Source organism: Astatotilapia calliptera, chromosome 3, assembly GCF_964374335.1.
Source record: "Astatotilapia calliptera chromosome 3, fAstCal68.1, whole genome shotgun sequence".
Classification (NCBI taxonomy): domain Eukaryota; kingdom Metazoa; phylum Chordata; class Actinopteri; order Cichliformes; family Cichlidae; genus Astatotilapia; species Astatotilapia calliptera.
Window position 1 is genome coordinate 80,862,236 of NC_137424.1, and position 24,167 is coordinate 80,886,402.

Genomic DNA, 24,167 nt, shown 5'->3' on the forward strand with positions numbered 1-24,167 from the left:
GTTTGTGTGTGTGAGCACCTGTGTGTACACCTGTGAGCATGGACGCGCTCGTATTTAAAAGGTTCCTTCATGTAATGATCTGCTAGAGGGTGTGGGGGGGCCACAGCCCCGTCCTCCAGGGCATGAAGCAGGTATGGAGGAGATCAAGACTCCAGACATCCAGAGGCCCCCAGAACACAAGAGACCAAGGAAGACCAACAGAGGGGCAGCCGCGCCACTATCCCAGAAAGAGCTGAGGAGATTCCCGGATGAGGGCTCACTCAGCAGCCGCGGAGCAGAAGCCAGGGGCCAATTCCTCCTCCTGGCCCCCCCGCTCCAGCAGGTCGCAGAGAACGGGGGTGAGAGAAGACTCCAAACCTCCCTCCACCCGCTCATTGTAGTGTTGATGCATGTGTGTTCTAAGGTGCAATTAAAACCCAGGAGGGCATGGAGCTACCTGCCAGAGAGCAGCAGGTAAGCGCATAGTCCCTCCTGTTAGCCCTCAATGTCTACGTGTATTTAAAATTGAGAGGTGGGCAACGATGCCAGGGGTGAGGTGTACACCCTGATGGTCTTTTGGAGTCCGTGTAGCTTCCCCACCCTCAAGATCCTATATGTATGTGTTATGAGAGTGTGAGTAATGTGAATGTCTAAGTTGTGAGATAAAATTGAGGCAAAGGAAGCCAGAAGGGGACAGAGGGGGGATGCCTCCCCTGCACCCTGGTGACACACCCTTACCCCAAGGCCCTGCATGTGTGGGTGATTGTGGTGGAGCGGGAAGAGGGAGGCAGGCATCCCCATACACCGCAACCCGCCAGGGAAAGGGGGCCCAGGCCCATCCGGACGGGGGCCCAGAACAGCAGCGCCGCCCAGCCCCACAGAGCCCGGGACAGCCCACCTGACCCCACCACAGAGAAAACTGCTCCCACCCCGTCATCCACTCATCTTCCAGACTGCATAAGACAATAGACACCCAGGCTGAGATCTTCCTCCACCTCTCCAGTATCTCCCCCTCCTGCAGAGAGAGTTCCTGAAGAGAGGAAAGCTCCTGCAAGGTGTAACAACCTCCCCCACCAGTTGAAGAGCCCCCCAGGTGGCTTGATGCACTGGTGGCATGCCAGGGTCAGGCCCCCATACACCCACCCGTCCACAACCCCAGCAACATACCAACCAGGACCCAAGCCCCCGAGGCCCGGCCAGGGCCCCAGCCCAGAGACGGAGCGCCCCCAGAACCTCACTCCCGTCCCAGACCCACCCAGGGGCAGCCAGGCTACCAGGTCAGTAACCCACGTCCATCAGCACAGACCCTCCCCTAGCCCCGCTGCACGCAGCCACGAGGAAACCGTCACCTAAGATCCAGCAGAGCCCCTAACCGGACATGACCGCTACCCCGGGTTGAGCCCCCCAAGGAAGATGCTCCCGGGGAACCCCCCGACGCCCTAAGCCTGTCCCTACCCCCACACCAATCACAACAGCGAAGGTGGGACCAAACTATCACCCCCCACCCCCACTAGGTGATGGAGCTATTCAAAGGAGCCCAGAGCAATTGACCCGATGTGGTGGCAGAGGCTGTATCAAGACTAATGTAATCTAATAGATAATTTCTATATTGGTTAGAATTAAGATTATTTTTATTTTTCCAGTTCATGAGGACTGTTTTCTTGGCTATGCATAGGGCAGTGAAAACCATATGGGCTATATTCTTTTCTGTAGTGACATTATCTAAGCTGCCCAACAAACACACTAAGGGGGAAGTTGGAATGTTACATTTCAGACACTTTGATAAGTCTTCACATATCTCGCGCCAAAACTTCTGAACTGGTGGACAGAACCAAAGAGCGTGGATATAATTGTCCGGTGTATTGGTTTGGCAGTGTGAGCAGTTGTTGGTAGACGTATAACCCATCTTGAACATCCGATGACCTGTATAGTGCACTCTGTGTAATATTTTGTATTGAATTAATTGAAGACTGGGATTTCTGATTAGATGAAAGGTTTTTAAGCAAATCTGAGACCAGAAGTTTAGGTCTAAGTTAACTGATAAATCCGCTTCGCATTTTGCAATAGGAAGTGATATTGATTCATCTGTTTTAGAAAGTGTTCTGTATATTTTGGATAGTAATTTGGGGGTTTTAAGAGTAAGAAATTGAACCTGTCACGGGTAATGGGAAAATACGGACTGAGTCACGGAGCTCTGGATGCGAAGCACACATTTATTATTATTATTTACAGTGCCCAAAAACAGTCTCAAAACACAAAGTGAAGTGCAAAGTCCAACAGTGATCTTCTCCAAACTCCCAGTGGTGTGCAGTTGAGTTTCCAAAGTGATAATCCAAGTGTGTGTTCTCCTCCGATAGCTTAATCCCGCGGGCTCCTTCTCTCCAACCTCCTGTTCCGTATCTCTTCCTCCTTTTTTTTTTTTTTGTCCCGTTTGGATCTATAGCCATCAGTATGATCTTAGAGAGCCAGTGCTGGAATTTAATTGAGGAATCATGTATATTTTACATAATTACATAATTATTCCCAGAAACATAACTCCTCCTATGTTCTTCTTTTCTCTCCTGTGTGAGAAAAGCTTTTGGGTCATTCATAAAATATTCTGCTCCAGATACTGGAGGACAAAATCATCACTTTTGTGAAGAACGAGCTGAAGGAGATCCAGACAAACCTGAGTCCAGATGACCTACAGTCTTTTAAGGATCAATGTGAGGATGAAGATGTATTAAAAGGTGTGGATGAAGAGAAGAGTAAGAGAAGCAGAGAAGCATTTTTGATGATTACAGTGGACCTCCTGAAGAGAATGAAGCAAAATAAGTTCGCTGAGCATTTGCTGAGAAGTGAGAATTATTCTCTAAATATAAAAAATTCAACAATGTCTCAAGAAATAGACATAAATACATTCAAAATATGTGCGTGTGATGAATCTTGGACGTTTTGTGTGTTTGTGTGTGTGTCACTCAGGAATCTGCACTGGGAACTTGAAGTGGTGTCAGCATGACTTTAAATCTGCTCTGAAGAGGAAGTTCCAGTGTGTGTTTGAGGGGATCGCTAAAGCAGGAAACCCAACCCTCCTGAATCAGATCTACACAGAGGGAGGGACTGCAGAGGTCAATGATGAACATGAGGTCAGACAGATTGAAACAGCATCCAGGAAACCAGACAGACCTGAAACAACAATCAGACAAGAAGACATCTTTAAAGCCTCACCTGGAAGAGATGAACCAATCAGAACAGTGCTGACAAAGGGAGTGGCTGGCATTGGGAAAACAGTCTTAACACAGAAATACACCCTGGACTGGGCTGAAGACAAAGCCAACCAGGACATCCAGTTCATATTTCCATTCACTTTCAGAGAGCTGAATGTGCTGAAAGAGGAAAAGTTCAGCTTGGTGGAACTTGTTCATCACTTCTTTACTGAAACCAAAGAAGCAGGAATCTGCAGCTTTGAAGACTTCCAGGTTGTGTTCATCTTTGATGGTCTGGATGAGTGTCGACTTCCTCTGGACTTCCACAAAACTACAATCCTAACTGACCCTAGAAAGTCCACCTCATTGGATGAGCTGCTGATAAACCTCATCAGGGGGAAACTGCTTCCCTCTGCTCACCTCTGGATAACCACACGACCTGCAGCAGCCAATCAGATCCCTCCAGACTGTGTTGGCATGGTTACAGAGGTCAGAGGGTTCACTGACCCACAGAAGGAGGAGTACTTCAGGAAGAGATTCAGAAATGAGGAGCAGGCCAGCAGGATCATCTCCCACATCAAGACATCACGAAGCCTCCACATCATGTGTCACATCCCAGTCTTCTGCTGGATCACTGCTACAGTTCTGGAGGATGTGCTGAAAACCAGAGAGGGAGGACAGCTGCCCAAGACCCTGACTGAGATGTACATCCACTTCCTGGTGGTTGAGGCCAAAGTGAAGAAGGTCAAGTATGATGGAGGAGCTGAGACAGATCCACACTGGAGTCCAGAGAGCAGGAAGATGATTGAGTCTCTGGGAAAACTGGCTTTTGATCAGCTGCAGAAAGGAAACCTGATCTTCTATGAATCAGACCTGACAGAGTGTGGCATCGATATCAGAGCAGCCTCAGTGTACTCAGGAGTGTTCACACAGATCTTTAAAGAGGAGAGAGGACTGTACCAGGACAAGGTGTTCTGCTTCATCCATCTGAGTGTTCAGGAGTTTCTGGCTGCTCTTCATGTCCATCTGACCTTCATCAACTCTGGACTCAATCTGCTGGAAGAACAGCAATTGACTTCCAAGACTTTTAAGCGGAGTAATTCTTTAGAGTGGCTGACTTTATTTCAGAGTGCTGTGAACAAAGCCTTACAGAGTCCAAATGGACACTTGGACTTGTTCCTCCGCTTCCTCCTAGGTCTTTCTCTGCAGACCAATCAGACTCTCCTACGAGGTCTGCTGACACAGACAGGAAGTAGCTCACAGACCAACCAGGAAACAGTCCAGTACATCAAGATGAAACTCAGTGAGAATCTGTCTGCAGAGAAAATCATCAGTCTGTTCCACTGTCTGAATGAACTGAATGATCGTTCTCTAGTGGAGCAGGTCCAACAGTCCCTGAGTTCAGGAAGTCTTTCCACAGATAAACTGTCTCCTGCTCAGTGGTCAGCTCTGGTCTTCATCTTACTGTCATCAGATAAAGATCTGGATGTGTTTGACCTGAAGAAATACTCTGCTTCAGAGGAGGCTCTTCTGAGGCTGCTGCCAGTGGTCAAAGCCTCCAACAAAGCTCTGTAAGTAAACATGTACACAAAAATGTATATTTATATTAAATTTACAGTATATCTTGTTGATCCAAACCTGCATTACCTTTTCAGACAATCGTTTAATATTTCAAGAGTGCAATATTTTTGCAAGCAAAAAATCACATCCTATGCACTAAAACAGCACAAGAGAATTAATTGCTGACATGGTATCTCTCCCTCAGTGTCAGATGCAATGACTGATTGAACCTCGTGTGTGGAAGTCTTTTTATGCTTCACTCTACTATAGTGTTGTCTTTTTACTGCTACTTCAATTTTCACTAACTTATCAAACAGACTATTCCATGCTATCCTTTTTTTGTTCATTAGAAAATGAAATAAGATATTTTTGTGAGAGTATCCTTGGCACAGCAGGTAGCATTTAACATTTTTAAGTTTGGAGAACCGAGAGCTCCTATAGAAAGTCTGTGCAAGGATAAGGCATCCATCTTCAGGCAGAAGAGCTCCAAGTTTTAACCTTTGAGCCAAGGCTATCAACAGTGCTACTCATCTCCCTCTGAACTCAACAAAATTTCAGCTGAAGATGTAATTCGATTATGGCTACAACATGTATACAGTCACTGTATGGCCTCCTGAGATCCAGCCTACTCATTTATGTCCACTTTAATCGACATTTGATTTTAGCCTGTAACTTTTTTCTTATTTCAGCTATCACATCGAGTCCTGTTTTGCTGAATAGAGGACATCCTGGCCTTTCCAGTAATATTGCATGTGTTTTAGTGGCCTCTTTTAGTTCCTAAGAAGCAGGACATTAAAAAATGGACTGAAAGATACTTGTTTCCTTGGTTCTCAGATCTATGAATCTAATTTATGAATTTAATCATAGCAACTTTATTTTCCTCATCCAAAGCAAATATATACTGAAACATGTAAAATCTAGTTCATAAACATATAGACGTCTCCATAATAGCTCAGAAATGTCTTCTATTTTTCACTGGAGGTGATTGGATGATTGCTTTGAAGCTGTCAGCTGGGTGCATGCAGATATTCTAGGTTCCTGTTGACTAGGTGACCAGCTGCTGTATTTCCTAGCAGGTCATATGTCAACTGATGATATTCTTTTATTTCGCTGGTTGTCTCTTCAGTAGCTTACTGTCATAATTCGGCTGTGTGACAGGCAGGAATGGACCCAAACACAAACTCACGGGGACAGAACTTATAAACTCAAAAGCACAGCTTTATTCATACAACAATACAAAAACAACAATACAAAACTAATCTGGGAAAAATGAATTATAATGCGCACCAGGAGACACGGATAATCACACACAGCTATGAGGGAGAAGGTGACACAGAACTGAGGGAGATGTGGACATAAATACACAGAGGGAACACAGGGAGAGCACAGACATAACGGGCTGGGGAAAACATGGAATACAACACGAGGAGGAGGAACGAGGCATGGTGACTCACAGATACGTGGAGGGGGGACACAGGGGGTGCTGACATGAGGGAAAATCTATTAAACCAAGGTGAACAACATAGGAAGCATGGAATGAATAAACAACAAAATAGAAAAACATGAGAAAAATAAGAATACTGGGTCAAAATGACCCAGGACTATGACACTTACCTGAAGATTTATCACTTGCTGAACATCACCAGAAGTTTTTTTTGAATGTATTTAATTGAAGTCATCACATATCATACAGTTTCTTTGGCATGTGAATCTCTTTCAGCCTGTATGCAGCTTTAGGGAGAGGGGGAGGAGATGTTTTCTTCACTGTCAGAGGGAGTAAACTGTTTTTAACCTGCTGGTTTTGAAATTGATTGATCTGAATTTGTTGCTGGAATCTCGGGTGCTGTGAAGGTTTCTGCTGTCCACTGTCATATCCCAGATTGGAATAGGTCTCCAAAATTAGATATGTTTCCATTTCTAATCAGGAGCCAGAAATCATGTTATTCAGTGCTGTGCATTCTTAAAGTGACCCATCAGGAAAAAAATAGTGTTTTATGTAGGATGACCTTAAAGGAGTTCAAACAGATTTCAGAAGGATAATAAACTGAGCAGCTGCTCGAAGGTTTTCACTATTTTTCACTATTGTTTTGTTTCTCTTAGACTGACCTACTGTAACCTCTCAAAGAGAAGCTGTGAAGCTCTGTCCGCAGTTCTCACCTCACCGTCCTGTAATCTGAGAGAGCTGGACCTGTGTAACAATGACCTGCAGGATTCAGGAGTCAAGCTTCTTTCTGCTCTAGTCAAGAGCCCACACTGTAAACTCGAAACTCTCAGGTCAGGATTTTAAATGATGATTTAAATTGTGATTTATAATATTGCACAAATATCTAACCTTAACAAAGTTGTTAAGTGACCTCTTTTATACTTTTTGTTTCTTTTTTTAAATGAAAGTAACTGCATGCATAATATTTAGAACCATTTTGAATTTCTAACACTAATTTGTTTTATACTCGTAAGATGAAAATATAAAAAAAACAGTACATTTTTAGGCAATATTGAAATGTACAGCTTATTTGGTTCATCTATATATTTAGACCTAAAATCTGAGGAAACGTTGAAGAAACAGCCTATTCCAAGTAATCAATTAAGAAGCTTATTGGTAATTAGTGACTGGTTCAGTATTTGTTCTAATTTGCATTACTTAATTTTAAAGGTAAATTCCACAAAATGAGATTTTTATCTTTTCTTCAACAACATTCACATCCACCAGATCTTCTTACTTGGTTTCTATTTCTTTTCTGAAGGTGTTTAATTAGCTGTTAGTTCATATATTAGTTTGCTTAATAGAATATTCTACTACAAAAATAAAAAGATGCCCTTCTTCTTGAGAGAATGAAATGGATGGCTGGGTAAGCTCCACTGGCACTGAGCTGGAAATTCATTAAATTATCACAGTAGTAGCTGCCATGGTTTCAAAAAGCAAGCCATCTTACCCTGTAGATAATACAGGGTTCTGGAGCCACATATAAGTTAGGAGACTCACCACTGGTGATCACCAGATTTAAGACATTAAGCTTTTCAAATATACAGTGGCTTGCAAAGGTATTCAGCCCCCTTGAACTTTTCCACATTTTGTCACATTACAGCCAGAAACATGAATCTATTTTATTGGAATTCCATGTGAAAGACCAACACAAAGTGGTGCACATGTGAGAAGTGGAATGGAAATCATACATGATTCCAAACATCTTTCACAAACAAATAACTGAAAAGTGGGGTGTGCGTAATTATTCAGCCCCCTTTTGAGTGCAGTCAGTTGCCCATAGACATTGCCTGATGCGTGCTAGTGTCACGTATAAATAAAGTTAAATTAAATTGAATTGATGGAAATGACAGTCTTGGTAGTAGGAGATTGGTCCACCAGCAGTGGTAATGAGAATCAGCACAACCCAAATCTGATGTCATGGTCCTTGGCCAAAAAAGGGTGGAGTACCCACTCCGGATTCAGGGACGAGCTCCTGCCCTAAGGGGAGGAGTTTAAGTATTTTGAGGTCTTGTTCACGAGTGACGGGAGCGGGAGATTGACAGACAAATTGGTGCTGTGGCTGCATTGTTGCGGTTGCTGCACAAGCTGTGCCTAGTGAACAGATGAACGAGATTGCGGATACAAGCAGCAGAAATGGACTTCCTCCGAAGGGTGGCTGGCCCTGGCCCTGGCCCTTAGAGATAGGGTGAGATGTTCAGCAATCTGGGAGGGGCTCAGAGTAGAGCCACGGCTCCTCCACATTGAAAGGAGCCAGTTGAGGTGGATCGAGCATCTGACAAGGATGCCTCCTGGGCCACTCCTGGGTGAGGCATGATTATATGACCCGGGGCAGGCAGGCATGACCCAGGACACATGGGGAGATCATAACTCTTGGCTTTAGTGGGAACGCCTTGGTTTTCCCCAGATAAGATGGAGGAGGTGGCTGGGGAGAGGGAGGTCTGGGCTTCTCTGCTTAGGCTGCTGCCCCCGCAACCCAGCCCTGGATTGAAGAAGATGCATGGATGGATAGATGTTATTGTGTGTGACAAACAGATAATCATTGTTCATAGATGAGTTGTTGTTTTGTGTGTCTGCAGTCTGTCAGGCTGTCTGATCACAGAGGAAGGCTGTACTTCTCTGGCCTCAGCTCTGAGCTCCAACCCCTCCCATCTGAGAGAGCTGGACCTGCGCTATAATCATCCAGGGGTCTCAGGAATTGAGCTGCTGTCAGCTGGACTGAAGGATCCACGCTGGAGACTGGACACTCTCAGGTATGGAGAGATTGTGTGATAGAGGAGGAAGAGCTGAAAACATATCCTTTGTCGTTCACTCACTTCCTGTTTGTTACATGCAGATGTGACATGACAACAAGGCATACAATATAGCTTTCCATCACCAGTGTATGAAGGTGTGTGTGAATGGGTGGATGACTAAATGTGTAAAGCGCTTTGGGACAAAGTAAAGCACTATACAAATACAGGCCATTTACTATTTACCATGCTAATGCCGCAGGGAGAACTTCTCCAGGAAAAATTGTAGGTATTTCAGTATAGTTAACAGTTCAAATTAGATAAATCTCTGTATACAGAGGCTGAGGACATATTTATCCTAGATTAAAACAAACACTGGAACCGGGGGAAACTGTAAGCCTAGCTTTATAGAAAGAAAACAAAATCTTTATTTTATAATCAGAGCTGTGGTAGAAGTTGACACTTATAGGGAGATGTTTTCTGTACAATTTAAAGGCAAGCAGCCCTGCAGAAATGTATTTACTGTATGTATTTAATTAATTAATTAAACTTCAGACTTGTGTAGGAACAGTGGTAGGGATTCTGACCGACAGCTTGCATATGTCTGGGCCAGTTCCCTTGCCTGTTTCTGGAAGGTCCTGACAAAGAAAGCAGCTAGGGCTTGCGACCTGCTGGTACAAGGTGTGAGAAATAGCGAGGTGCAGAAAGTGTTTGTTTCTTCTGGAAAGTGTGTCAAAAAACCTGATGAAGAAAGTGTAGAAAACATCATAGATTCAGCAGAAGAAACTGGCAGAGGCAGTTTTCACAGGAAATCTGTGTACAGGAAACATGGCTTAAGCTGAGGTTAGATTTAGTTTTCCATAAATGATAGGCTTGATGCTGCTGGTGGAGGGTGTGCACCATTCATTAAACCAAACATCAAATACAGGGAACTGGCTAAAGGAGATAATCTCTAGCACTGTAGAAATGCACTGGTCCCTTAATAGTTTCAACATGAAATTTTATGGTATATTGTTCACTATTTTTGTGACAGAGGCATAGATTTCTCTGTGTGTATGTGGAGAAATACACTGCTGTTTCAGGTAAATGGTGGCTTTAAAACTAGGGATGGGTATCGTTTAGGTTTTATCCGATACCGGTGCCAAATCGGTACTTTTGAAACGGTGCCGGTGCTCAAACGGTGCTCAAACCGGTGCTTAAAGAATGGAGAACACAAAATTGGTCCAAAAACCTCTCATGTTCAGCTGGTTTTATGTAAAAAGATAACAATGTTAGCCTTTTCTGCAGCTATGGGGCATATATGGTATCACTCTTAGCTGGAAGCAGTGCTTAAACAATGGAAAAAACACAAACTTTGTCCAAAAACCTCTCATGTTTAGCTGTTTCCCTCTTTTTCTTTGGTCATTTTAGCCTTTTTGGCCAGGGTGAAGGGAGCATCTGCCATCAAACAAGAAGACAGCCGCATGTAGCTATGATGATGTTTGCTAGTTCACCTTACATGCATTAATGTAATAACGTGGTTAGCCTACTCAGCGTAAATTACACACGAACAACAGAGAAGAACGGCTGCCATCAAATACGGTGCCTTTCTCGGCTTTTAAAAAAACCCCGCTGTGCGTCGCCAGGTGTTTCATCGGATTTGAGGTGTTACCTCCTTTGACAGTATCACAGTATCAGCTTAAAGCACTTGTTGCTGCTGAATTTGCATATTTTGCTGTGAAGTACAGCCAGACTTTTGACCGCTTCGCCTTGGGCATTTCTAATCGGTAGCTCTGCTCTAACAGAATGTACGTACCTGGCCCCGCCTACTATCCTCGGAAACGTAAAATGATTGGCTAGAAGTGTATCACAGCTCAGGAAAAAAAAAGGACCGAAATTAAGCACCGAAATGTGCGCTGCTTTTCGGTCTGGTTACTACCGTTTATTTCAGAACCGGTGCCATCATGGCACCGGACACCGGTACCCATCCTTATTTAAAACACATGAAAACAACGCTGCGCGCACTCAAAGGTCAGAGGTCATGTACAGTAAGCACACTGACACTAAGGGGAGAAAAAAGGCAGGTCCTTTCCAGCTAGGAATATAAAGAAGAAGAGGAATATAAAGATAATGAAAAATACGGTTTGAATCAGTCATATTTTATTCAATACAGTGGTGTAGTGACAGATCCAGGATCAGTTCAAATCATTAGCAGTTTGATCCACGTATGGACTGAAGTGTATTTGTGAAAATGTTGGGCTGCTCTTTTATCAGTGTCTAAAAGTATCTGTATGAGAGCCATGTAATGTCCATGTGGGCAAGCTGAAAGAAACTGTACTAGTCATGTTTGCAAGATGGTGCCTATGTGTTCGGCACGCTGTCTATCACTGTCCTTTATTTGTTTTGTTTTATATTATTTTTAGCTAACTTTGCGCTACATGTCTGTCCTACTTTGTATTATCATCACCAAACATTATTGGAAATAGGTTTATCCATCCAGATCTCTGACCGGCCTGGATATGAAAACCAAGGCTTTTTGCCTTCCTTTCTGGAAGCGATACCACTGTACTAGCAATGCAGGGAGACGGGGTAACTGTTGAGGTCGTCTTGTCAAGCTGAAATCCTGGATTTCTCATTTTCCCTATGAGTTCCGCTCCATCCGCTGTTTTTGTCTGCAACTTTTGGTGCCATTGCATGCCTTGGACTCAGTGGACTCTCCTGGTTGGTTCCTGTTGTTGGGTCTCTTGAAAAGAGTCCTGCAAAACTCTCTCCTCTACGACATTTGCGCTGGCGTGGATTTGCAAAAAAAAACTTTGACTGGTGGATCTGGTTGCTAATGCTTCGGAAATTTTGGACCCAGTTCCTCTCAGGCTGGGTCTAATAAATACCAGGTTGGTGGAAAACAAGACCTTCAGGTTGAAATAATTTTTTCTTTCTCATGTTCTGGATTTGCTCTTCCTGACTGAAACCTGGATTTCTCCCGGTGAGTTAAGTGCCTTCCTTGAACTAGTACCGGCTGGCTGTACATTTTATTTATGTTCCGAGAGCTTCCGAGAGAAACAGCAGCAAATGAGGAGGGCTTGCTGCTGTTTCAAGGCTCATTTGGACTTGAAGCAGCTATTCCCTTCGTCTTGCTACACCAGTTTTGAAGTCTGTTAGTGTGAACTGGGCCATTCGCCTTCATTGCTATGTGCGATTGTTTATCGGCCCCCGAAATATTTTTTTCCCGTTTGGATCTATAGCCATCAGAATTGTTGTCTTAAGGCCAAGAAAGATGCCAAGCGGATTTATTTTACCAAGTGGATCATCATGGCCTTGCGATATTGGTCCATTTGATTGACCTTTATTATAATTATGAATTTATTTTATTTTCAGTTGCTACAAACGGGACAGACATAACTGTGGGATAGGACAGGGGGAAAGAATGAAAGAAAGAGGGGGAGAGAAAGAAAGAAAACCAAAGGGGAGAAGAGACGGTGAGAAAGGGGGGAAGAGAGAAAAAAAAAAAACAAACAAACAAAACACCTGGATCACCTGTATGGAGAAAAAAAAACAGAGGAGACAGCAAACAACAAAGAGCAACATAAGAAAAAAAAAAGCACCATCACAATAAACTACCTAGTCATAGATATCAATAGTTACTAAATAATAAACGATATTGTGCAGCACGCAAGATAGACAGCGCACAGTGTGCTTTGAGGCAGCAGCCAAGAAAGCTGTAGTCGGCGTCTGTGAATACCCATGTGTACACCTGTGTGCATACCTGTGTGGATCAGCATGCTTGCATTCCAAAGGTTTCTCCATGTAATGATCTGCTAGGGAGTGTGGGGAGCCACAGCCCTGTCCTCCATGGTATCAAGCGGGTATGGAGGAGATCAAAACTCCAGACATCCAGAGGCCCCCAGAACACAAGAGACCAAGGAAGACCCACAGAGGGGCAGCTGCGCCACTGTCCCAGTAAGAGCTGAGGAGAGTCCCAGATGAGGGCTCATTCAGCAGCCGCGGAGCAGAAGCCAGGGGGAGTTGCAGTGACGCGCCCGTGAGCTCCGCCGGCAGCCAGCTGTGCCTGAGTGACCGAGCCCCAGGCCGAGAGGCCGGGGGCACCCCACCTCCGAAATGGCCCGAGCGAGCCCCAATAAGCGGCCGCCAAGGAGTGAGCCGGTGTGTACCCGGACGCCCACCCCCAGACACAAAGAACCACCAACGCACCGACACCTGAGGGAGTCCGCCACCGGCAGGGGAAGTGGTGGTGGGTGGAGATAGGCCTCCAAACCTTGGAGGGCCTGAGATGTCCCCAGAGAGGTGGCGTCTGATACCCAACCTGACATATAGACACAAACATACAGGCACACACAGACACAAACATCCATTCCCACCCTCATGCTCTCATGTGCACTTCACAGTCAACCGACGTGGAGACAGACATAAAGAGAAGCTGTACACACGATCACACTCCCCAAGCGTACTCTACGAACCGGGTCTAGGTACCTTTGCCCCTGGAGGGGGGAACTGCACCCAGACCCAGGTGGTGTTACCCTTTTCCCTGCGGTGGGGAGAGGCAGACTGCCCCGACTCCGCAGCAGCAGGGAGGCCCCACACTCCAGACCGCAGCCGGACGGCCGACTCCTCCTAGCCCCCCCGCTCCAGCAGCAAAGTAAAAACTTTTTATTGGCTTAAGAAATAAAAGAATGCTATTTGATATATTAGAAACTTTCTAAATAATCAATTAGTTCTTTTAGGGGAAAAAGCAATGAGCTATGAACTAGCATATTTTGTATGAATATCATACTTTTTATGAATATCATATTTTTGTCACTTCCTTTATTACTTTATTACTTCCTAGGGCCCTAAATTTTTATTGGGGCCACAAATCACTCTGTTTGACATTAGGGGTATAATATCCCTCCTTACTGATCGTGGTAAATATGTTGTGCTTGTGTTATTGGACATAACAGCCGCATTTTACACAGTAGTTGTGGGAGAGGTCTGCAGTGTAGATGGTGAAGAGTAACAGAGACAGAACCGTTCCCTGTGGAGTCCCCATACTGCAGATGACCCTGTCCAACACGCAGCCCTGAGTTCTCCATACTGTGGTCAGTGGGTGAGGTAGTCAAAAAGGGCAGCATCATCGGCTCCAATGCCAGGCTGGTAGGGAGTCATTGGGCTCATCTCGGACGGGGACGAGTCTGCCTACAGGAGGGAGGTTGAACGTCTGGTGACCTGGTGCAGCCACAACAACCTGGTGCTGAATGCCCAGAAGACAGTGGAGATTATTGTGGACTTCAGGAAGCACACAGCCCCACTCCCCCCCATCATCCTGACTGACACCCCCATCACCTCTGTGGACTCATTCCGCTTCCTGGGTACCACCATCACCCAGGACCTGAAGTGGGAGCCCACCATCACCTCCGTCATTAAGAAAGCCCAGCAGAGGATGTACTTCCTGAGGCAGCTGAAGAAATTCAACCTGCCAACACGGACGATGATGCAGTTCTACACTGCAATCATCGAGTCCATCCTCACCTCCTCCATCACCGTGTGGGACGCTGGAGCCACTATCAGGGACAAACAGAGACTGCAGCGTGTTGTGCGCTCTGCTGAGAAGGTGATTGGCTGCAGACTCCCATCTCTGCAGGACCTGTACACCTCCAGGACACTGGGGCGTGCAGCCCGGATCTCAGCTGACCCTTCTCACCCTGGACACAGTCTGTTTGACCTGCTCCCCTCAGGCAGGAGGCTCCGGTCCATTCGCACCAGAACCTCTCGCCATAAGAACAGTTTCTTCCCCTCTGCTGTTGGACACATGAACAATAACCACATGACTGTCCCCGCCACTAACACATGACCCTACGCTGTGTCACTGCATCATTCATGTTTGTCACTGATCACCACCTGCACTCATGTATATATGTTTCTACGTAGCACTCATAATTCTTATTCTCATGTATATATCTCATGTATATCTCATGCACATATCTTTCTTTCTACATAGCACTTTAATTCTTATTGTTTGCACTGAAGCACCGCAGCAATTTCCTAATGTTGTAAACCTCAACATCTGGCAATAAACCCCATTCTGATTCTGATTCTGATTCTGATTCTGAAACTGAAGTGGGTCCAATGATGAGCTCACCAGGCGCCGAAGCTGAGCCAGGACCAGCCGCTCCAGGGTCTTCATCAGGCAGGATGTCAAAGCCACCAGCCTATAGCTGTTGAGGTCCTTGGAGCGTGAAGTCTTTGGCACTGGGACCACACAGGAGGTTTTCCAGACTCTACCCAGTTTTTCTTTTACTGTGTTTTTTTTTTTTATCTTTAAATGGTCTGGCTCCTGTGTACTTATCTGATTTGCTGAAGCCACATGTTCTTCCTTGCTCTCTCTGTTCAGCTGCTGCTGTCGTTTCCTAAGGCACGGCTGAAATGCAGAAGAGACCGAGTGTTCTCTGCTCCGGTGCTTTGGAATAACCTACTCCTCCATATTAGACAAGTGTCATCAGTGCAGGTCTTTAAGTCCAGATTGAAAACCTGTTTTTAGTCCCTGGTTTTTCACTCTGTAGGAAACTGACACCTAATTAAGTTTATTGTATTATTAATAATTTTATTGTATATTTCATTTTGCTAGTTTTTTTTTATATCTGTGTTGTTCAGCATTTTGTCCTGCCTGGTGTTTTCTTAAAGTGCTATACAAATAAACGATAAATATGATCATGGTCTGACCCCCCTCCACCTTTCAGGGTGGAGCCTGCTGGAGAACGATGGTTGAGACCAGGTCTGAGGAAGTGTAAGTGTGTTTTTAATGGGATTCATGAAAACAAAGCAGCACACATTCAACCATCTTCATCATGTCAGGAGTCATCATCAAAGTGTCAATCAATGAACAGATGATGGATCAATAACTGCAGCTGGATTGTGTTTGTTCTCTCCATCAGATTCCTGTCAACTCACAATCGACACAAACACAGTACACACAAACCTCCAACTGTCTGACAACAACAGGAAGGTGACACATGTGAAGGAGGTTCAGTCATATCCTGATCATCCAGACAGATTTGATGTTCATCAGCTGCTGTGTGCAAATGGTCTGACTGGTCGCTGTTACTGGGAGGTTGAGTGGAGAGGAAGGGTTTATATATCAGTGAGTTACAACAGTATCAAAAGGAAAGGAGAGAGCAATGACTGTGAATTTGGACTCGATCATCAGTCCTGGAGGTTGCACTGTGCTAATGATGGTCCTGTTTATGTCTGTCACAATAAGAAATTTGCATCCCCCTCCTCCTCCTCCTCCTCCTCCTCCTCCTCCTCCTCTGTCTCTAACAGAGTAGCAGTGTATGTGGACTGTCCTGCTGGCACTCTGTCCTTCTACAGAGTCTCCTCTGACACTCTGATCCACCTCCACACCTTCAACACCACATTCACTGAAACTCTTTATCCTGGGTTTTGGTTAAATTATAATTCCTCAGTGCGTCTGTGCTGAGTTGAGTGTAAAGTCCTGTTAGAGAAACACTGACTGTTGAACAGATAGTTCAGTCTGTACATGTCTGTCTCTTTCACTCGGAAACACGTTTTCAGATTCATGGATTCAATCAGTTGATGTTTGAAACTCTTCTAAATGATTCCTTGTAAACTTCTTGCTTTTCAGTCCTTAACCCTTTAGAGCCGATCGGAGCGGGCACGCTCTGTTTTGCGTAACTATTTTTAAATCCCGGTAGCTCTGCAACCACGTAAGCTAGCGCAATCATTTTTTTTGCATATGAAACTGGAGGAGTTTTACTTACATCTTATGCCATCAGCTTGTCCTCGGTCACAGTTTCCTTCCACATATAGCTTTGCAAAAACTGCATAAAAAGCACTTGCAGCAATAAAAACATAATATTCCAGAAACACGCTTTGCCGATCTGATCAGCTGTTCATAACACTTCCTACGTTGGAATAGACGTCAGCGCGAACTTTTGCATGTCCGCCATTACCTGCCCGAAACCGGAAGTGACGTCATTTTCACGGAAATGTAGTTTTTTTTACCATCAGGGCCTCAGGGCCTATACTGGTATTTTTAAAAGTTGTCTTTGACTTTATGACTTTCTGTGTCATTTCTGGGATGCTTAGGACTCATATTGCACTGCTGGAAATAGTTTATTTTGATGCATATGCTGCTTTTTGCAAATTTGCAGTATAATATTTATTTTCATTTTTCCTGCGGTATATAAAATTGGTGTATTTCAAAAATAAAACTATGAAGACACTCAAAATAAATTTCCTGTGGTAGGAAACAATTTTTGCAACTTTTTTATATTTACAGTTTTGAGGGATAAGCCTAAATTTCTCTAACTTGAAATATATGTTAAAGATGGAAGTTACCATTATTCCAGGATCCACGTGTTGCTTTTCTTTTTCCACTCAAAGCTTCACAGTGAATATCAGTATGTTGTGTTTCTCTGAAGCTCAGTTCACAACCAGCTCCTCTGCATTTTCAACAAGTCTGAGCTCATTAAAATGAATCCAAATGTTTGATTTCTCTTTCTTAATGGGATTTTTCCAAACTCTCCACAGGCTCTCACTGTTTCACTCATTGTTGGAAGGTCATCATTTGAAAATGTTTCAGCCATATAAGCTGAAAATGCAATAGTTTTTAATAGCTCAATAGTTTTTAATGTTGACATGATTGTATTGAGGGATCATAATGGATATGGCTTATTTAATAAACAGCAAACCCTGCATTAAAACACTGTAACATTGACATCTTTTCCACAGAGATAATTGTTGCGACTTTCATCCGTAAATAAAGCTGCGGCCGGCTGAGTTGGTTGTGTCCCTCCAATAATCCATAATGAATCGTACTTGTACTTTGCGCATTTATTTTAAGAACAAAACAAAAACAAACATTTGCGCTTTCAATCAATTTACAACTAGCGCATGGATTAACTGGTGTGCCAAAAAATGACGGTCAACAGAAAAGTTTGCCCACAAACCACTCACCCAACACACCTGCTGCGGACACAGACACCAGGTAAATAGACTGTGACCACACCCACATACCATCACCTGAGACGCAGGTAAAGCTATACACCTGTGCCACCAAAACAAAAAGGAAAAACATAAACATTGACTTTGGCTCTTACAATAATTTTAACCAGAATACTTTGTAGTATGTCGGTGAGAGCTTGGATATGAGATTTTTAAAAATGTGTAAATATGCCCATATACCATTGTATATGTTGTGTATGACTGTAGTTTGTATACGACATTAAAACTATCACAAAGGGTCCTGGTGAAGAATCTGCTGGAGTTAATGGCTATTTGATTTGTTGTTCTTTCCTGAATATGTTTTACATTCTAATGAGAGAAATAAGTAGCTACGGAAATTGTATTTCCATTGTTATATGTCAGAAATTTGTGGAGCTTTTATTTTGATGTTTGGATTGACTGTAAGTAGGAAGTGCAGAGAATAGTGGGAAAGCATGGCTACACCTTTGAGATAATGGAATTCGTCGAAAAGCAATGGCTGTAATTTCTGACAGTTCCTTGTATATTCGGCAATGAATAATAGTGTGTTCTGTGACATTGTTTTCTCTACTACTACACCTTCAATGAAGTGCAGTAGTAGTAGGTCGTAGCCTCTGCGCTAATGATACAAGTGTATTCTCACTCACTACCTTGTCCAAAATAGCTTATGCCACATAAACTTTCCACTCTGCTATTTTAAATTTGTTTTATGTCTTATGTTTTTCTGATTGTGTAAACTTTTATGTTGCTTTTACATGAAATTTCCCAATCGTGGGACTTGTGAAGTAGCATAACATAAGCAGCAAGGAAGGTGATAAGTAAATAGCATTAGCAGACAATTGAAGTTCTTTTTAAGCATACTTTATTGCTAGCATCTCCATTTTACCATAAAACAATCAATCAGGCATGCAAAAATCCCACTGGCTTTATACAGGACTTTGCCCACACCTGACCTCGTTAGTCCCTACCATTGAACAAAATAGGTCAAACCAAATAATACAATTCTAAACAAAGAACAGGAATAAGGTCATGCATGAAACTGACAAACTCATTTACTCAACTAAATAGTTTGTAAAGTAAAACACTGCATACAATATAACTCAAAAGGCTACTTTAAAGAAAACAAACAATACTATACAAAATGAAAAACCCTCCATTTGGTTACACCCAGTGATGCAATCATTGACCTCATGACCCTATATAAACAGGAAGTAGTGGGCGGCCCTTCCCATACACCTGTCTCACATATAGGACCTGAATGCACAACATGGACACCATGGTAAGTATAACCAAAGCAACATAAAGAAACATAATTTACCAGACATGTGCCTGTAAACAGAAGAAAATTCAGATGATCTGATGGTTAGTAGTGTTTGCTTTAAAACACATGCATGGATGTAAAGAATGTAACTACTGCTACCACAAACAAAACCCGGGATATTGTGTGTTAAGAGAAGTTACACCAGCAATGTCTAAATTAAAGCATTATGGCTGACTGTAAAATAACAGAACACAGAATAACAATATATGCAAGTGACAAATGGCAAATGAATTCTGTCCTAGCCACTTTGTCACAGGACTAATAAAGGTGTCTTATCTATTATTATTCTGCTGTGTACAGTGTCCTTGAGTGTTCTGAAAGGTGCTTCCAAATACAATTTATTATTATTACCTGCTTATTTTTTGTTGTATTAATATCGGATTGTATATCTATTAGATACTTATTTTGTAATGTCCTATGTTAGTGTTGTTACGATATAAATATATATTCTTAATGCTTATTTTCTGTTTATATTGTTTTATAGAGCCCAGTGTAGGAAAACGCCCTTGTGAGTTAGAATGTATGCCAAAAGTCACAGAGTAGACTGCACGTCTTGTGCAGAACACAGGAAGTATGGAGAAAGAGGAACTAAGTAAACTGTGTGTGTGTATGTGAGACCATGCTGGCTTCTAATTAGCGGTGGATTTTTATAATCGGTTTATCGATTAAAATCAATTCTGGCTTGTATAACGTGAAATCGATTCATTAAAATCCTGAATCAATTTTTTAATATAAATTTATTTTGCCTGAAATGCCAGAATCCCAGGTGAAACCTCACAAAATTTCAACAACCACCAAACAGCTAAGACAGTAAATGACAGCAGGGCAGAGCTTCTGCACAAAGACGTAAACACACAGCGCGGATCAGAATCAATGAGATGTCGCCTTTCTCACCCGACGGCACGGACAGGGCTGAAAGCCAACAGCTCGCTGATTCCGATGTTTCGGTGGGTCCGCGCTTTGTGTTCACGCCGTTTTTGCGCTGATTCTAAAGCTGTTAGTTTTATCTCTCTCCAAACAATATTGACTGAACCAGCAGCAAAAGAAGATCCAAACTAAGCTTCACATAAACATCGTCATGAGTTCCCTCTAACTTTCACTGTTTTGCTTCCACCATGATAAAATCACACTTCATGCACAGCTCTCTCTCTCTCTCTTCAAGAACAGTTTCCCATCTAAAAATCTGTTTTCTGCATTATTCGCTTGCCTGTTAGGCACAAGTCTACCATTGTTTACAGCGCTGTCGGACGCTGTTTTGTTTTTTTCGTTTTACATACTTCTGAAAAGAAAACCTAATTTTTGCCATTCAATACTGAACACACTTAAACTTAAAATTATGCAAAATGCAAAACGCTTAGCCGTGTCTCTAATAAAACGGTAAAACACGTAATAATATCTACAAATGCATCTTAAAGCTGTTATATTAGCACTCTGTGTATTACTAACATAACCAAATTAACATTATTGACACTCGCTGACATTCAATAGTCATTCTGTAAATGCTTTCAGTTTAAATGGTCTTACCTGTAAACACTGCTGTATCCACCAGATTCCAGCCAGAGTGGATTCTGGAGTCTTATCAATCTGCTGTTAATGATCCTCCATCTGGATGGATGATAACAACCTATTAACGCCCATTGTATGGACCGATAACATAAGCGTGTGGCTCAAAAGAGTCAGCTCAATCTCATTTACCACCTGCTCTGTGACTCTAAAGTGCTGGTCAATATCACCATATACATATAGTGACATTGTAAGGGGGGGTATGAAAAGGGGAAAAAAACAAAACAATGCTTGGACACTGCTAGCACGGGACGCCCACACAAATGCAAAGCGGGAGATGAAGCATCGCTGAATATGTTTCCAAACCAACTTCCTTCTAAGCCAAAGACTAGAAAATATGGTGAAGCAAATCTTCCCTTTGGCTTCACCTGCACAAGTGCCAAGGTAGGTCTCCCTGCAGAACTGACATTCTTGATTTTTAGTTCGCAAACACTTGTAATGACTAACTACTCCTGACATTTTGGAGATGTTAGCTCTTTATACAGTAAAGTTACAGCAGGATACAAATAACATCAGGCTGATCCTGCCACGATTTATTCCCCCGGTTCAAATCACGGACAAACAATATCCCACAGCTGTTTGTTTTTAAACCCATTTTGCACAGAGAGGCATTTTTTGAAAAATGTATTAATAGCAATGTTGAACATTATTACACAGGAAAACACAACTACACGTAAAATAATCACACCGTGACGCCTCTGCCTTTGTAAATGGAGGGACAGTAACTGCGTGTAAAACCTGCAGACAGTCAGATTAACAGTATTTTGTCTCTATCTGCCATTCTGCAATTCATCTCATGTAAACAATAACGTGGCCACAGTGTGACGTGAAAAAACGCACATACCTTTGACGATGTGTGACGAAACAGCTGCGTTTTCAAAAATACCCGTGTAGGTGTGGGTATAGCGTAAAAGAGTTAGTAGTTTATTTTTCTTACTACCTGTAATTTATTGCAGATTACTTGTATTTGCTTAATTGTTTACCAATACTTCCAATACACCAATACTCCCAGCAGAGGACAGAGGCGGATGGGTGAACTCACTGGAGTTCTCAGCAGGGGATGACCGCTGAGACTGCTCAGCAGAGTTGTCAGGTGAGACAGCTGGCATCCTAACCTCTAGGGGTCCAACTGAACTGCTAACTGTGTTACAGGCCGGACGTTTGACTTTGGTGAAGGTGTGGATGGGAGAATATTGTCAGAAAAGACTGTTTCAGTGAGGTTCCTTGCTCTCCCTGTAGGAACCAATGCTGATGAAAAAACGTCCCTAACATTTTTATTCCATAAATTAATAGTCCTAGGCTTAGTAACCCCAGGCTTGGAAACAACAGAGTGAACACAGTCATTGACACTGAATGTGGGCTCAGAAAAGGCAGTCTTTGAAGCAATGGCCATGGGTGAGGCAGAGAAACCACTGTTATCCTCAGAAGAAACACAAAAAATAGCACCCCCCAAAAGTCCTTGTGTCAGACATAGAAGAAACAGTGTCCCCTCACTCACCACTTCCGGTTGTTTGCATGTCCCAACATCCGGCTGTGGGGTGACGCGCCGGTGGTGCAAACATGGCTTCCTTCTCGGAGACGGCTCCAAAGGGCTCGGTAATTCCACATCCGGCTGTCCGAACAGCACGTCCTCCATTGAAGTGAACGAGTAAGCTTTATCAGTGGGGGGGGGGGAGTTTGTGGAAAATGAAATCCTGTACATGCAGGTGCAGTGAGTCCAATAGCCAGGGCTGACCGGGAACAAGCTGTTGTAGCCTGGCTTCCACAATGTAGAGAAACCCTTCTTCTTCATACTCAAGCCACAGGTTAATTAATCTTGAAGCAGAGTCGATAATGACCTCCTGAAGCTGCTTGGGTGGAGTGAATGCCCCTGGATCCATAATCTTGCTGGTCCGTACTGTCAGGGCGAGTGTAATGAGCCACGTGGAGAAAAATAAAGGAGGATCCAATTGCAGGCACTTGTGGATGTGTGAAGGAGGTTTATTGGGAAAATAAAACGCAAGTTGAAAATGGCAAACAGAACTGAAGATAATTTAAACTGGGAACAACTAAACTACTAAACATGAACAAGAACAACACAGAAGAGCCACCTCCACAGGACAAGACTCAGCTGTCCATCTGCATCTTAAGGATAAAGGTCACTCTTTGAGGATGCCAATGTTCACATTTTGGACAGAGAGGACAGATGGTTTGAAAGAGGAATGAAAGAAGCATTTGCGTCCACTGTGAGCGACCATCTTTGAACAGAAGCGGGGTTTACGACACCAACTCTGCCATCTATAATCCAGTTTTGAGATCCTTCCCAGACGCCTTAACGCCCACTCACATCCTGGGCCATCTGATCTCAGGAAATCACATTTCCTGCGTGGGGCCAGGTTTCACAGTGAGCTCACCTGAAACCCTGGCTGATTGTGACCAGCCTGGCAGCTGGCCTCTTTGGCTGGTGGTGGAGCCCGCCCTGGCCTGGCAGCTAGCCTCTCTGGAGCCCGGCCAGAGAAGTCCTACCAGTACCAGTTAGCTCTGGAGGTTTTCTTCTAGTGCTTCTTTACATGTGAGCTTCATTCTGTTACTTTGGGCTGATTTCACTCCCACTCATTTTTTACTTTGTACTCATTTTCACTGTGTGCACACTGCTGAGAAAAAGAAGCTCAGCTCATTTCTGCTGTTTCATGCGTCTGATTATGCACTCATTCTGAGAACATCTCCACCTCCTAAAAAACAAACTCTCCTAAATAGCACCTGTCACAACCACAACAAGCAGAATCATCTGTGGGACAATAACCTTTTGACCTGTATGCTAAAACTCTTTTATGGTTTGACGAGACACACTGTGCTCAGCTTGTTCACTCTGAGCCAGTCTGAGCAGTTAGACGACATTTTTGTAAACCAGCACATGAAGGTGTGGCCCTCTCACCGTCTTCACATGGAGTTCTTTCGTCTCTCAGGAAGCAGCTCACCTGTGTGTCCATGTTTAGTGTCCAGGTGGAGTGGAGCTTGTTGTTCATGTGTGTGTTTGAAGAAACTGTAAGTTTGCTTTGTTTCTTCCTTTAACAGTGTGTCTTTAGGAACTTTACTGTTCTGAAAGCAAAAGTATAGTTTGGATAGAAAGTAAGAAGTTACGGAAAATGGCATGGGATAATAAGTAAGAGGGAGATATTTTTATAGAATACAAAAAACTAAAACAAGTCACTGTTTTGTGAATGGCCTGTTTTTTTTTAGGATGGGGAAACATCTGACTGGTTTCTGTAGGTGCAATGCTAAGGAAACGACTACACATGTGCTTATTAGCTGCAGGAAGTATGTTGATCAAACGAGAATGATGAGGGTAGAAATGGGTAGAACTAGTCAATTCCAGTATGAAAAGGTGA

At 43.4% G+C, this 24,167-nt stretch overlaps 2 protein-coding genes across 2 annotated transcripts in view; both read left to right on the top strand.

The window, feature by feature from the left end:
* The first annotated feature begins 1,080 nt into the window (after nucleotides 1-1,080).
* On the top strand, nucleotides 1,081-19,521 carry LOC145423553 (NLR family CARD domain-containing protein 3-like). The gene is made up of 7 exons (XM_080296200.1): nucleotides 1,081-1,101; nucleotides 2,588-2,726; nucleotides 2,941-4,735; nucleotides 6,825-6,998; nucleotides 8,787-8,960; nucleotides 15,650-15,696; nucleotides 15,845-19,521. The coding sequence occupies exons 1-7, from the start codon at nucleotides 1,081-1,083 to the stop codon at nucleotides 16,387-16,389; spliced, it is 2,895 nt and encodes a 964-aa protein (XP_080152326.1). The 3' UTR covers nucleotides 16,390-19,521.
* Nucleotides 19,522-23,422: 3,901 nt separating this feature from the next.
* Nucleotides 23,423-24,167, top strand: part of LOC113019585 (uncharacterized) — a 62,129-nt gene continuing 61,384 nt past the window's right edge. Inside the window, exon 1 of the mRNA XM_080299396.1 lies at nucleotides 23,423-23,823. Within this exon, the coding sequence (XP_080155522.1) occupies nucleotides 23,767-23,823 (57 nt within the window). The 5' untranslated portion in view covers nucleotides 23,423-23,766. The remainder of the gene's footprint in view (nucleotides 23,824-24,167) is intronic.

Excerpts from the sequence above, each read along its gene's own strand:
- LOC145423553 (XM_080296200.1), top strand. The coding sequence starts at position 1,081 with ATGCACTGGTGGCATGCCAGG. Across the intron at positions 4,736-6,824 it reads AAAGCCTCCAACAAAGCTCT|ACTGACCTACTGTAACCTCT; the intron begins GTAAGTAAACAT and ends TGTTTCTCTTAG. Across the intron at positions 8,961-15,649 it reads TGGAGACTGGACACTCTCAG|GGTGGAGCCTGCTGGAGAAC; the intron begins GTATGGAGAGAT and ends TCCACCTTTCAG.